Source organism: Ursus maritimus, unplaced genomic scaffold (genome assembly GCF_017311325.1).
Source record: "Ursus maritimus isolate PB19 unplaced genomic scaffold, ASM1731132v1 scaffold_16, whole genome shotgun sequence".
NCBI lineage: Eukaryota > Metazoa > Chordata > Mammalia > Carnivora > Ursidae > Ursus > Ursus maritimus.
Window position 1 is genome coordinate 1,574,027 of NW_024424008.1, and position 12,746 is coordinate 1,586,772.

At 41.3% G+C, this 12,746-nt stretch overlaps 1 protein-coding gene across 1 annotated transcript in view; it reads left to right on the top strand.

The window, feature by feature from the left end:
• LOC103680049 overlaps nt 1–12,746 on the top strand; it is a 46,398-nt gene that overhangs the window by 16,176 nt on the left and 17,476 nt on the right. Inside the window, exons 8-9 of the mRNA XM_040631310.1 lie at nt 1,301–1,744; nt 9,201–9,387. Coding sequence (XP_040487244.1) covers nt 1,301–1,744; nt 9,201–9,387 — 631 coding nt within the window. The remainder of the gene's footprint in view (nt 1–1,300; nt 1,745–9,200; nt 9,388–12,746) is intronic.

The following is a 12,746-nucleotide window of genomic DNA, read 5'->3' on the forward strand; positions in this document are numbered from 1 at the left end:
CCCAACATGGGGCTCAAACCTACAACCTCAAGATCAAAAGTCGAATGATCCACCAACTGAGCCAGGCTGGCACCCCAATTTCAGTCATGTCTAAGGTTAGCTCCCCAAGGTGTAAACACAAGACACACAAGCCCGACTGTTACCTCCTAAAGTTCTCTTGATTATCTTCACAGATGAGAAAAGTGTATGTTGTGAAGTCAGAGAGATTGCAAACTCATTCCATCAATTATTGTGAAATTTGGCAAGTGATTCATATTCTTTGAGTCTCTCTTTAGGCGTGAAATGGAGACAATGAAAATATCCACTTACTAGAGTGGGGGTCTGCCCTCTACGTGGAGAATATACAAAATGCCACATGCAATGTGGATACTACAATCCCTGGCATAAAAGAGTGATTGGTTTTAGTGTAATTCCTCTGTGACTGTATTACATTCAGATCCATTCTATTCCTAGAACACAACTTACCTTTCAGCATCTAGTTTCTCAGTCAATTACTGTCCTAATAAATCTTCAAGACAGGTGATGGCTGCCCCCCTGTGTAAAGGGTGAGGTCTAAGTATGAAGTTGTGATCGAGGCTCTTCACTGCCTGTGCACCCCTCCCTGCTTCTCAAGCACTCCCTATGCACCTGTCACCCTATGTTTGTTTCACCCTAGAAATGTTTCATGAACATACTGTGCATTGATTACTATATTCACCTTTTCTTATGCTGTCTCCCTTCTGATGAATTAGTCAATTTCAAGTATCTTTTACACCCTTCCTATTCATGCATAATGAGTTTCTCTGTTTATGTATAATCCTCTGTTTGAAAGTGAAATACATACAATAATGTTTCTGACTTTGATGATGAGTATAATTGGCTGTCACTCATTGAGGCCCAGACCATACCCTTCATCTTTGCATATTTTCTATTTGCATGTTCTGTGAAAATGAAAAGAGTAGATATGCCAAAGCTCTAATATTCACAAAGAATTTTAGAATAATTTCTCTTAAGAATATATTAAAAAGAATATGTATTTTCTGGGCACCTGAGTGGCTCAGTTGGTTAAGCATCTGCCTTTGGCTCAGGTCATGATCTCAGGGTCCTGGGATTGAGCCCAGGCTCCCTGCTCGGTGGGGAGTCTGCTTTTCCCTTTCCCTTTGCCCCTCCCCCTGCTTGTGCTTACTCACTGTCTCTCTCTCAAATAAATAAATACAATCTTTTTTTTTTTTTTTGAAGAATGTGTATTTTCATCTCTTTGTCAACAGAAAGTAAGATCCCAGGTCATCTGCTCCAGGCATGACTACATTAAATCACACAGCTGTCAGCCACACGGTCTTCCGCTTACTGGGCATCCCCGGGCTAGAAGACCAGCACGTGTGGATTTCCATCCCCTTCTTCATTTCCTATGTCATCGCCCTGCTTGGGAACAGCCTGCTCGTGGGCATTATCCTCACCAAGCGCAGCCTCCGTGAACCCATGTACCTCTTCCTCTGCATGCTGGCCGCGGCAGACGTTGTCCTCTCCACCTGCACAGTACCTCAGGCCTTGGCCATCTTCTGGTTCCGTGCTGGGGAGATCTCCCTGGATCGCTGCATCACTCAGCTCTTCTTTATTCATACCACCTTCATCTCTGAGTCAGGGGTCTTGCTGGTGATGGCGTTTGACCGCTTCATTGCCATATGCTACCCACTGAGATACATCGCTATTCTTACACGTGCTCTGATCGGGAAAATCGGTGTGACCATCTTCCTGAGAAGTTATGGTACAATTTTCCCCATAATATTTCTTTTGAAAAGATTGACTTTCTGCCACAATAATGTCATTCCACACACCTTTTGTGAACACATTGGCTTGGCCAAATATGCTTGTAATGACATTCGAGTGAACATCTGGTATGATTTTCCATCCTAATGTTAACGGTGGTTTTAGATGTTGTGTTAATTTTTGTTTCCTATGTGCTGATTCTCTGTGCTGTCTTCCACATGCCTTCTCGAGATGCTCGCCACAAAGCTCTCAACACGTGTGGCTCCCACATCTGTGTCATTGTCCTCTTTTATGGGCCTGGAATCTTCACAATCCTTACTCAGCGATTTGGACGCCACATTCCTCCTCATACCCACATCTTGTTGGCTAACGTTTGCATGCTTGCCCCACCTATGCTCAATCCTGTCATTTATGGGATCCAGACCAAGCAAATCCGGGAGCAGGTGGTTCACGTGTTGTTTACAAAGCAGAAATCACTTTGCTTTAAGAACTAAGTTTTCAGAATCCCTAGCCATCTGTGAGGTGGTCTCTGGAAGTGGTGGGTGGGAGGGATCCACTGAAACACTCAGAAATGGCTCAGTGAGTTCTGCCTCTGGGGCAAGTTCACCAGGGAGGTTACAGGACTTACTCCCCTGTCGTCAAAACAACCTGACACAGCGCCCCGTTGGACTGAGCAAGGCTGCTCCCACAAAGACCTTGGGACAGGATGCATTGATTTTCAGAAGTCATATATCCTTAACGACTCTAGCATGATCTTTAGAAATAGATGAAGTGAGAGCAGTGCTCTGGCCTGGGATTTTGTTCAGCTGTTCCTCAGTGAGTTTCTCAAGCTCTAAGACATCTTGTGATGTCTCTAGACAATCATATACTCCTTAATGTCCTTCATTCTAATTAATGACATTCTTAGAACCAGTGATTCCTAAGTTTTGTAGTTATTCCTATTACATTATAATTTATACCCTGTCAACATGCATGTCTGTAATAAGAGAATGTAAATGAATCGTGTGTTTTGTGTTTGGCAGGACAACCCCTGAGGAGACTGAGGGAATGGAGACTGGTCCCTCCTGTGGTTTCTGGGGGTTGATGTGTGCTGGGGGGTGCTGAGGAAGGGAGTCCTCCAATCTCAATGTGAGGCCAAGTTCTTCAGTGATCCCCTCCTCAGCGGGGCATTCAAGGCCTTGAACGACCTGACTCTTGCCCTCCTTTACTGCGACGCTGCCCGTGTCACCTCTGAGAGACCTGACGCTGCCCATGTCACCTCTGAGAGACCTGAGCATCGGACTCACCAGGCCATTAACGCCTCGCCTTTCCAAGACCATGCCACGCTTTCCATGTCCCTGCTCTGCCTTGGGATAACTTCCATCAGCTTGTGGAAAACTCCTGTTCCTCCTTCCACACCCACTTCATCTTGTCTCCTCCGTGACTCTCTCCAACCACAGCTCCTCCCAGTGTGCTCTTTAGTTGTTACTTCCTCTCGGAGGAAGATAGTGTGTTGTCCATGATTCTTTTTTAAATATGTATTTAATTAAAAATTGATGTCCCTTGTAGAAAATATTAGAAATTATGAAAAAAGACAAACATGAAATGGAACTCATAATCCCATAAGCGTACAGCCCCCAAGCAATTTTATTGTTAAAATTTTGTCCCCTATGGTTATATATCTATAACTATCTACTTACATATCTACATCTGTATCTGTATTTATGTCTGTGTCTGTATTTTTTTCTCCATCTGTATCTATAGCTTGATCTACTCTTTTATCTGCCTGAAAAATACTTATATGATACAGATATAAAATATTGATTGTACTATGTATATGGTCTGTAACTACTTTTCTTTTCTGGCAGTACCTGTAGACATTGTTTCTGATACATATGCATTTATATAACCAATTACTGTGCCTACATAGAATTTTACTGCAGGGTTTTACTATATTTTATTTAACAAAACATTATTTTTTAGGCCCTTTTTGCAAAGCATTATGACTATATATTTACAAATTTAAGGCTCAATTCTATTTGCTTTTTAAGTACACAGTCCAGATATGTTTAGATAAATTACTTGTGGGTATTATCTTTCAATATAAAATGCAAATACTCAATGTAAGACAACTGGAAAACAACAGAAGAAAATCCCCAGTCAGGAGAAAACCACTGGTAACATTTTGGTAGGTTGCCTTACATTCGTTGTTTTTTGCATGTATTTTTCCGACGTTTTAAATATTATTGGACATTTGGAGTTTTCTGTTTTTAACTATATAAACAAGACTTCTTTGAACATAAATCCTGTGTTTCAATTTTTATTTTCAGGATGGAGTCCTAGAAATGCTATTGCAGATTTTAATAGATTTTTTTCATGGAATCCTATAAAAATGTACTCAGAAGGGATGCATAATATATCTCTCTGCGCTAAAAATGGCGTTAAATATTTTTCTTCAAATTTTTTTTGCCATTCAAAAGGACAAAAATATTATACTGCAATTTTTACTTGTATTTTTAACTGTTTTGAGGTTAAATATATACTAGATAGCCATATCTCATCTTACAAAGTAGTAATAACTACCATTTGTTAGTATTTATGTTCCAGCTCCCAGGCTAAACATTTTATGTACATTACCTCACATCACTTTCACTCGCATTTCGTAAAATAGGTCTTACAGATGAGGAAATGGAAACTCTACAAGGAAAAGATCAGAGTCAAAAACAAACCTGTTTCTTTTTTATTTGTCAAGTTTGTGCTCTTAACTACTAAATCACCTGGATGATTTTAGCCATCTTTGCTTTTGCCCATTCAACTCTTAAAAACTCTGTTGTACTTATCGCTTTTCATGATTTTTAAAAAGTATCATAATAATAAATGTAAAAATTCTCAATACTTAAATTAATATTAAATTAATTAAATTAAATTAAATACTTAAAGTAATACTAAAACTCTCATATTTAAGTATTTATCCAGTATGTTTGCCTTTTATTTTTAACATCTTTATAAACTGATTTAAGTATTTAACGTATTTAAGTATATTAATAACTATGTGTATGTAGCTTCTGTCTTTTCCCATTGCTTAATCATAGAAAATTCACTGTAAGCTAGGATTTGAGTACTTTTCATATACATTTCTCTGTTTTCACTTTCTCATGTCTAAATTAGGATTATTTTATAAACATTACAGAGTTCTTGCAAGGATTAAATGATATACTATATGTAATGTGTTTAGAATGGCATCAAGCCTGTAGTGTTATATATATTTCCTATTATAATTATTACTTTTTTTTCATTTGCCTTCAGATATCTTTTTTCACATTTAACACAGGCAAAACATCTTTTGATTTTGAAATAATTTATAATACATATATTATAGGAAGGTGCAAAATAGCTGTGTACTGGAAGGTCATGCTTATCTTTCCGCCCGTTTTCCCCTATGGTAACATCCTGTGTAACTATAATACAATGATCAAAACTGTAAGGTTGACATTGGTACAAAACCATAGAACTCACTAGGTTTCATCAGTTTTTACATGCACTACTTGCGTGTGTGTGCTTGTGTCTTTGTGTGTAAAGTTCTTTGTGTGTGCGTGTGTGTATAGTTCTAAACAATTATATGACATAGATTCACACAACCTCCACCACAAAAAGAAGCAGAATTGTTTAATCACTGTCTATAATATCCTTTTCACTCACACCCTTCTCCGTCCATACCTAGCCCCTGGCAACCATTGATTTGTCCTCCATCTCTACAATTTTGTTATTTCATGAATGTTATGTAAATGGAATCCCACAACACATAACCTTTAAGAGACTGGGTTTATTTTATTCACCAAGTGCCGTGGTGCTGGCTCTGCCCGCTGCGATCCCTCACGCACCTTGCCAAGTCTTGAGTCTCTGAATTGACCCCCAGTCTAAGCTTCCAGTCGTTCCTGGCTGTGCACTTTGTGTGAGGGGTAATTGTCATATGGATGTGAAAAAAGGCATGTGTCAGCGTGAAACAGCTCATTCCTGGTGACTTATTTATCTAAATCTGTAACTAGCCATTGATTGATTTTATCCTGGCTTCTGTTCCTTATGATTTGAAAGAATCATTTTTATTTATTTTATTTTATTTTTTTTAAAGATTTTATTTATTTATTCGACAGAGATAGAGACAGCCAGCGAGAGAGGGAACACAAGCAGGGTGAGTGGGAGAGGAAGAAGCAGGCTCATAGCGGAGGAGCCTGATGTGGGGCTCGATCCCTTCACGCCGGGATCACGCCCTGAGCCGAAGGCAGACGCTTAACCGCTGTGCCACCCAGGCGCCCCCCTGAAAGAATCATTTTTAGAATGCAGTTTAGTGTACTTTAAACATGGTTACCTTGGTTTTATTTAAAGAAATAGAGAAAGTTGATTTAAAAATCACAGATAATTCTAAAATTTCATCTGATTGTAAAGAATTCATCACTGTAAAAAAAAAAAAAAACCCAAAAAACCTTTATTCTAAAACCACAACTTTATTCTCATCTTATTCCTCGCTGCCTTTTTAAGCAAATCAGTTTGCTTAAAAATAGTTCAATATTATTAATAGTTAAGTAGTAGTTAAAAATTGATTTGATATTCTTTTTCTAGGTGTAGAATTAAAACAAACAAACAAACAAAAAACAAAACATTGTCCTGTTTGGTGTTCTCTGCGTTTCTTAGATCTTGGATTTGGTGTTTGTTGTTATTTTTTGGAAAATTCTTGGCCATTTTTCCTTCAAATATTTCTTGTGGTCCTGCTTCATTCTCTCTTTTCTCCTTCTAGTATTCCAATTATACATATATTCCGTATTAAGAAACTGCCCCACAATTCTTGGGTATTTTCTCTTTTTTCCCCCTTATCATTCCTTTTTCTCTTGCATTTCATTTTGCTATGGGGAACTCTTTGGGCATATTTCATAATGGTTCTTTTACCTCCCTTCTGCCAGAGAAAAGAGGAATTTTTTTCCCCCTTGGCTCTTTACTAGAAGAGCTGACTTGGGTTTCTTGGAAATAAATTCCAGGACTGTGAGGTGGTCCTCCAAGGCGGTTTCTCTCAGGAATTTCTCGCTCTCCAGCAATCCGTAGCCGGCCTCCGGCAATTCCTTAGAATTACCATTTGCAATGCGCCTGTTAGTTTATGCTTTCATGCAACTTCTCTAGGTAGGCAGATGGAGGCTGTTATTCTCCGTGCTAACCTATCATCTCTCTCTAGTTTCCAGGGTGGTGGCTTATCTCGTGGCCTCAAGTCTCTGTTGCAACCAAAAAAGTCATGGCTGTTCAGTTTGTTCAGCTTTCCTTTCTTTACATTTTTTTTAATTGGAGTGTAGTTGACACACGATGTTACATTAGTTTCAGGTGTACAACACAGTGATTGCACAAGTCTATACGTTATGCTGCGTTCCCAAGTGCTGCAATAAACATAAGGGCGCATATATCTTTCTGACCGTATTTTCATTTTCTTTGGGTAAATACCCAGTAGTGGAATTGTGGGGTCATAGGGTAGTTCTATTTTCCACTTTTTGAGGAACCTCCGTACTGTTTTCCAGAGCGGCTGCACCAGTTTGCATTCCCACCAACAGTGCAGCAGGGTTCCTTTTTCTTCCCATCCTCACCAACGCATTTTTTTTTTTTTGTCTTCTTGATTTTAGTCATTGTGTTCAGCGTTTTTCCTACTGTGAAGTTAGAAGTTATGGCTTTCATGTTCTTTACGTGTTGGAACTAAAACTTCAAGTCTCTGATATTCTTTTCTAATTCGCAGTAATTCTCTTTCACTAGAAACTCTTACCCTCTTTGCCCAGCTCAGTGTGCATTTCCAGTTCGCTTGTTCACATTATGACTGACGGTAACAGAGGCAGGCTCCGGAGCGCTGCTGGGACGCCCTCAGCACTGGGGTAGGTGGGTCAGTGTTGCTTTCCTCCCGGCGAGTCTCACCCTCCAGGTCAGGAATGAGGTAAGGCCTGTTCTGTGCCTCCAGCGAGAGAGGTCAAATGGTGTCTCCATACTTGGTAATATCCCCAGGTCTTCTGGCATTTTCACTGCTGATTATCCCTTACCAACTTCTGCCCTGAAACAAATACAAGTAACGAGCCGCTTGACCAAGTCGTTTTTGCTCTGGGCCCTGTCTTGTCAGGAATTTTTCAGTCCCCCAGCTCCTGGTGACCTTTGGTGAGGGAGGGGGATATCAAATCAGACACATCCAATCTCTCTGTGTGTAGACACAACCCTTATCTCCAGCACTCGTCCATGGAGACGGACAGACGGACAGAAATCAGCTTGGATCTATTTTCCTTTAGACCCCTGCATACCAGTCAGTTTATTACTACAATGCGGCTCTGGCTCTTGGATTATTGACAGATAACTCTCCAGGGATATTCAGGTCTTTCATTCTCTGAAGCTCCCAATCCCCCAGTTCAAGATGAGAAAGTGGTTACAGAGAAAAAAAAAAAAAAAAAAAAAAAAGACTTGAAATAGCAAACGCGAACAAAAAGATCTGCAAGCTAAGGGTCATGATCTTTTGCACAGAACCCTCTGGCCCTGGAAATGGCGCCCTCTGCTGACAAGACCGTGAAGCCTGTGAGCTGCTTCTAATTTTTCCGTTTTCAGAGAAAGACCAGAGAAAGGCTCTGAATTCAAAGTAAAAAAAAATCCTGTGGGTGCCAAGTGTGGATTCTCACCACCCAGGAATTAGTTCTAGAACTTTCTCCTTCCCATCAACTCTGAAAGTGGATGTGGCGGTAATGCCATCTGGTATTTCTGGGGCCTTAGGACGACGCTGGGCCATAATTAGAGATGACGTGTCCACCATGAAAGTTTGGGGGGCTCAGGAGAATCTCAGGGCATAAGGAGCCTTCAGTCTGCAGGACTGTCCGTGGACAGCGAGCAAGCAGCAGTAACTAGAGCCATCACCAGAGGGCGATCAGAAGTTTCTCAACCCTGGGAACCTGAGATACTCCCTGGAATAGACCAGGATTTGCGCTCATTTGTGTGAAATTCTAACGCTCTTCCCTTTAGTCTGAGGACGATGCTGAGTGATCTTTTGATCCTGCCTCCACCCCAGATCTGTTTTGTTTTTGTTAATCTCAGGACCTTCAACCTTTCCCCCCTGCAGGGCTTCTCCCAGGCTGTGCCCCTACCCAGAGTGGGTGGCTCATCTTGTCTCCCCGGGGTGGGAGGAGAATAATTGCTTTTCTCCTAAGGGTTGTTTTGCCACTGAGACCCTACAGGCAAAGTACTATTTCCTAAGTGCTCTAAGTTATTCTTGAGAATACTGGAGACTTAAGAACAAAGGTCCTAATTGTCTTCAAGGTGTTTGGTGCTTGGGGGGCACCTCATGGTCCATAAGTAAGTGTTAATTACCTTTCTCCCAGAAATGCAGTTATGCCAAGTGGTCATCTTTAACACACTCTAAAGACTTTAGAATATTTATATTTAATGTGGGGTATGAGTGCATTGTTATTGAGCTGTAGGAAAGCAAAGAGATCATGCCTTGCAGGGGGCATCTGTGGCCCCTCACAGGTTCTCAGAGGCCTCAGATTTTCCTCTTCATTCAGTGACCATGCCACTTGGCACTGATGAGTACAAAAGGTTTGACGTGTCTCTTCCACGGACTGACGGGCTGGAGCTGCCTCCACAGCGCTTGGGGTCTGAGAGTCTGTGAGTCTGCACTGGGCTGTGCTCGTCTGCCCGAAAGCACTGTCCTTCCTCCTGCTCCAGCCCTTCTGAGTCATTCACTCCTTTGGCCGGTGTCACAAGTGGAGGCAGCCACTGCAGCACCCAGTCTTCTGCAGAGCTGGGCCAAGGATTTCAGTTTTGGAAAGCCACCCCAGCCTCCTCCTGTCCCCAAACTGCCATCTTCCCTCATACAGGGAAATTTGCTTGTGGAAGGAATATACTAGCATATAAAATACATGACACTAAATTTCAGGAGAAAGAATTCGGTGATCCTTTTACACAAACAAACAAGGCAAAAAAGTAGCACAAACTAACGAAATTGTGAATGGAAGTAGTTCATTACAGATAATTAAAAATAGTCAAAAGAATTACACGGTTCTCTGCTCATAAGCTTTAGAATTCTGCGAAAAATACAAAAAGTCCAATATTCAAAAAACAACCAGAAAAGCTTCATAATGAAATAAAAACTAAAAGATGTACACAATTATCTTCCATGTGCAGAGGGCCTTATGCATACTGATGCATTTGCAGAGACCTGGGGTTCGGAGTTACTTCTGCAAATGGAGGCTCCCAGAGCAGAGAGCCCTGCTGGGCCCTGCATGCGAGAGTGTGGGTACCATGGGGATGATGGGAGTTAAGTCAGGAATCTGGGAAAGCTGACACTTGACTCCTACATACGGGGACGTATGTAGTCGTTGTCATCCTCCTCCAGACAACTCCCTAGCTCTCTCCTGGCCTGTGTAAATGAGTCTTAATGATGTAACGCTTGTCCACCTCTTGTGGCCTCTCTTCTGTTTATCCAGAGCTCCAAGTACAGTCCCATGGAACTATTTGCAGATTCCTGAATACACCAGACTTGCTTATCCTTCCTTCCAGGCCACTCCTGTCTCCTGGAAGCATAGCTTAGCTGACAGTGACATGCCAGAGAAACTCCTGATCCCCTAAGAGGAGTTTCCAAAAAATGCCATTTTTTCCTATCTTTAATATATTACATGTTGATAGATGGTTGTTAAGGAAATAATAAAAAAAGGCAAAGTTATAGCATGGTTGCAAGCCCATTGAATTCATAGAGAAATCAGGTATAAGGAAAATAGAGGGGAAAAAAACCCCAAGTGAATAACATTAGTGATGAAAATTGGGTGTTACTCACACAGAAGTTATGGACAGTGCTGAGGTAATTTACACACCCAAACTAATGATTTACACACCTAAACTAACAAATCTGTCTAGTGATTTGTTATCTGAATGATGTAAATTATCAATATTGACTTAAGGATAACCAAGCTTCAATGGGTACTTATTGACTCCTTAAAAGTGGTCAGAGCAGATATCTAAATGTAATAGATACAGATATTTTAGTGGGAAAGTTGTTAAAACTTCAAAGAATTTTTTAATTGTCTTCCTGCTTGGGGCTTGTCCTTGGGCCCCAAGCATGAGTCAGATGATGAGGGAGGACAGAAAGAACGGTACCTTGGAAGGCAATTCCAGAGGTGGAACTTTTTAGGTCACGTGCTCTCCAGGAGCTTAGGAGACTAGGACTTCCTTGATGAATACACACAGAAAGTTAATCCATCCATGTATTCTCCTCATGGGCTCTTCATGGAGGCACAACGTGCTGGGGTCAGCCTGACCATCCCGTGACCAGAAAGGGCGGTGACTCCTGATAGGGACACCCCTGTTCAAGACAACTTCCTATCAGGTGTGGTGTCAAGGTTAGCTCAATTTCAAAGCAGTCCTTCCTGTCCAAGGCCCCCAAAGGCCCAACTCACCATTTGAGGCCAGTGGTTCTCAACCTCAGACTCACGTAAGAATCACCTGGAAAGACTACATCAAAATAAAAACTTCTGCACAGTGAAGGAAACGAACAACAAAACTAAAAGGCCACCTAAGGTGGGAGAAGATATTTGCAAATGACATATCTGATAAAGGGTTACTATCCGAAACCTGTAAAGAACTTATACATAAGAACTAGGAAGATCGGTAGGAGAAGAAAGGGATAAAGAAAGGGGGGGTAATCGGAAGGGGGAATGAAGCATGAGAGACTATGGACTCTGAGAAACAAACTGAGGGCTTCAGAGGGGAGGGGGGTGGGGGATGGGATAGACTGGTGATGGGTAGTAAGGAGGGCACGTATTGCATGGTGCACTGGGTGTTATACGCAACTACTGAATCATGGAACTTCACATCAAAAACCAGGGATGTACTGTATGGTGACTAACATAATATAATAAAAAATATTATTATATAAAAAAAGAACTTATACAACTCAACATCCGAAAAACAGATAATCCAACTAAAAAATGGACAGAGACATGAACGGACATTTCTCCAAAGAAGACCTACAGATGACCAAAAGACACATGAAAACATGTTCATCAATTTACTGTCGGGGAAATGCAAATCACAGCTACAATGAGATATCACCTCACCCCTGTGAGACTGGCTAAAATCAACAAGAAACAATAGGTATTGGTGAGGATGAGGGAAAAAAGGAACACTCGTGCACTGTTGGTGGGAGTGCAAACTGGTGCAGTCTCTGTAGAAAACAGTACGGAGCTTCCTCAGAAAGTTTAAAATAAAACTACCCTATGATGGAGGAATCGCAGTATTGGATATTTGCCCAAAGAATACAAAAATGCGAATTCAAAGGGATACATGCCCTTCTATGTTTGCAGTGACATTATTTACAATAGCCAAATTATGGAAGCAGGCCAAGGGTCCATGACATCAGCTGACGAATGCATGAAGAAGAGGTGGCATATATCTACAATGGGATATCATTCAGCCATAAAAATAATAAAATCTTGCCATTTGCAATGATGCGGATGGAGCTGGAGAGTATTATGCTAAGCAAAATAAGTCAGGGAAAGACAAATACTGTTTGATTTTGCTCATATGTGGAATTTGAGAAGCAAAGCAAAGGAGCTTACTGTATGTTAACTAACTGAATTCAAATAAAAACTTAAAAAGCTGAAGTTTTACATCTGTGTGACTACTGCACAAATCGGATTTAGAAAATGATAGTTCAAAAAATTCTCCTGATCCTTTGCAGCCAACTCTTCCAGAACCCTCCATCCCTTGTCTGCCCAACTCCTGGCTATTTCCTAGGAGGTGATGGTGTGCTCTTTGGGGGCAAATTTGGAAGGTGGGACCTGAGGGGATAATTTAAAATTGGTAGGCTGAACTGATGGCCTGTGCACAACCATAAAATGGTAGGAGACGCTGGGTACCTAGTTGGCCCAGGAAGCGGAGAGGGTTAAATCAGCCTCTCTCCACCTCAGCGCTCTGGACATTTTGGGCTGGATCATTCTTTGCTGTGGGAGCTGTCCTGTGCGCCGCAG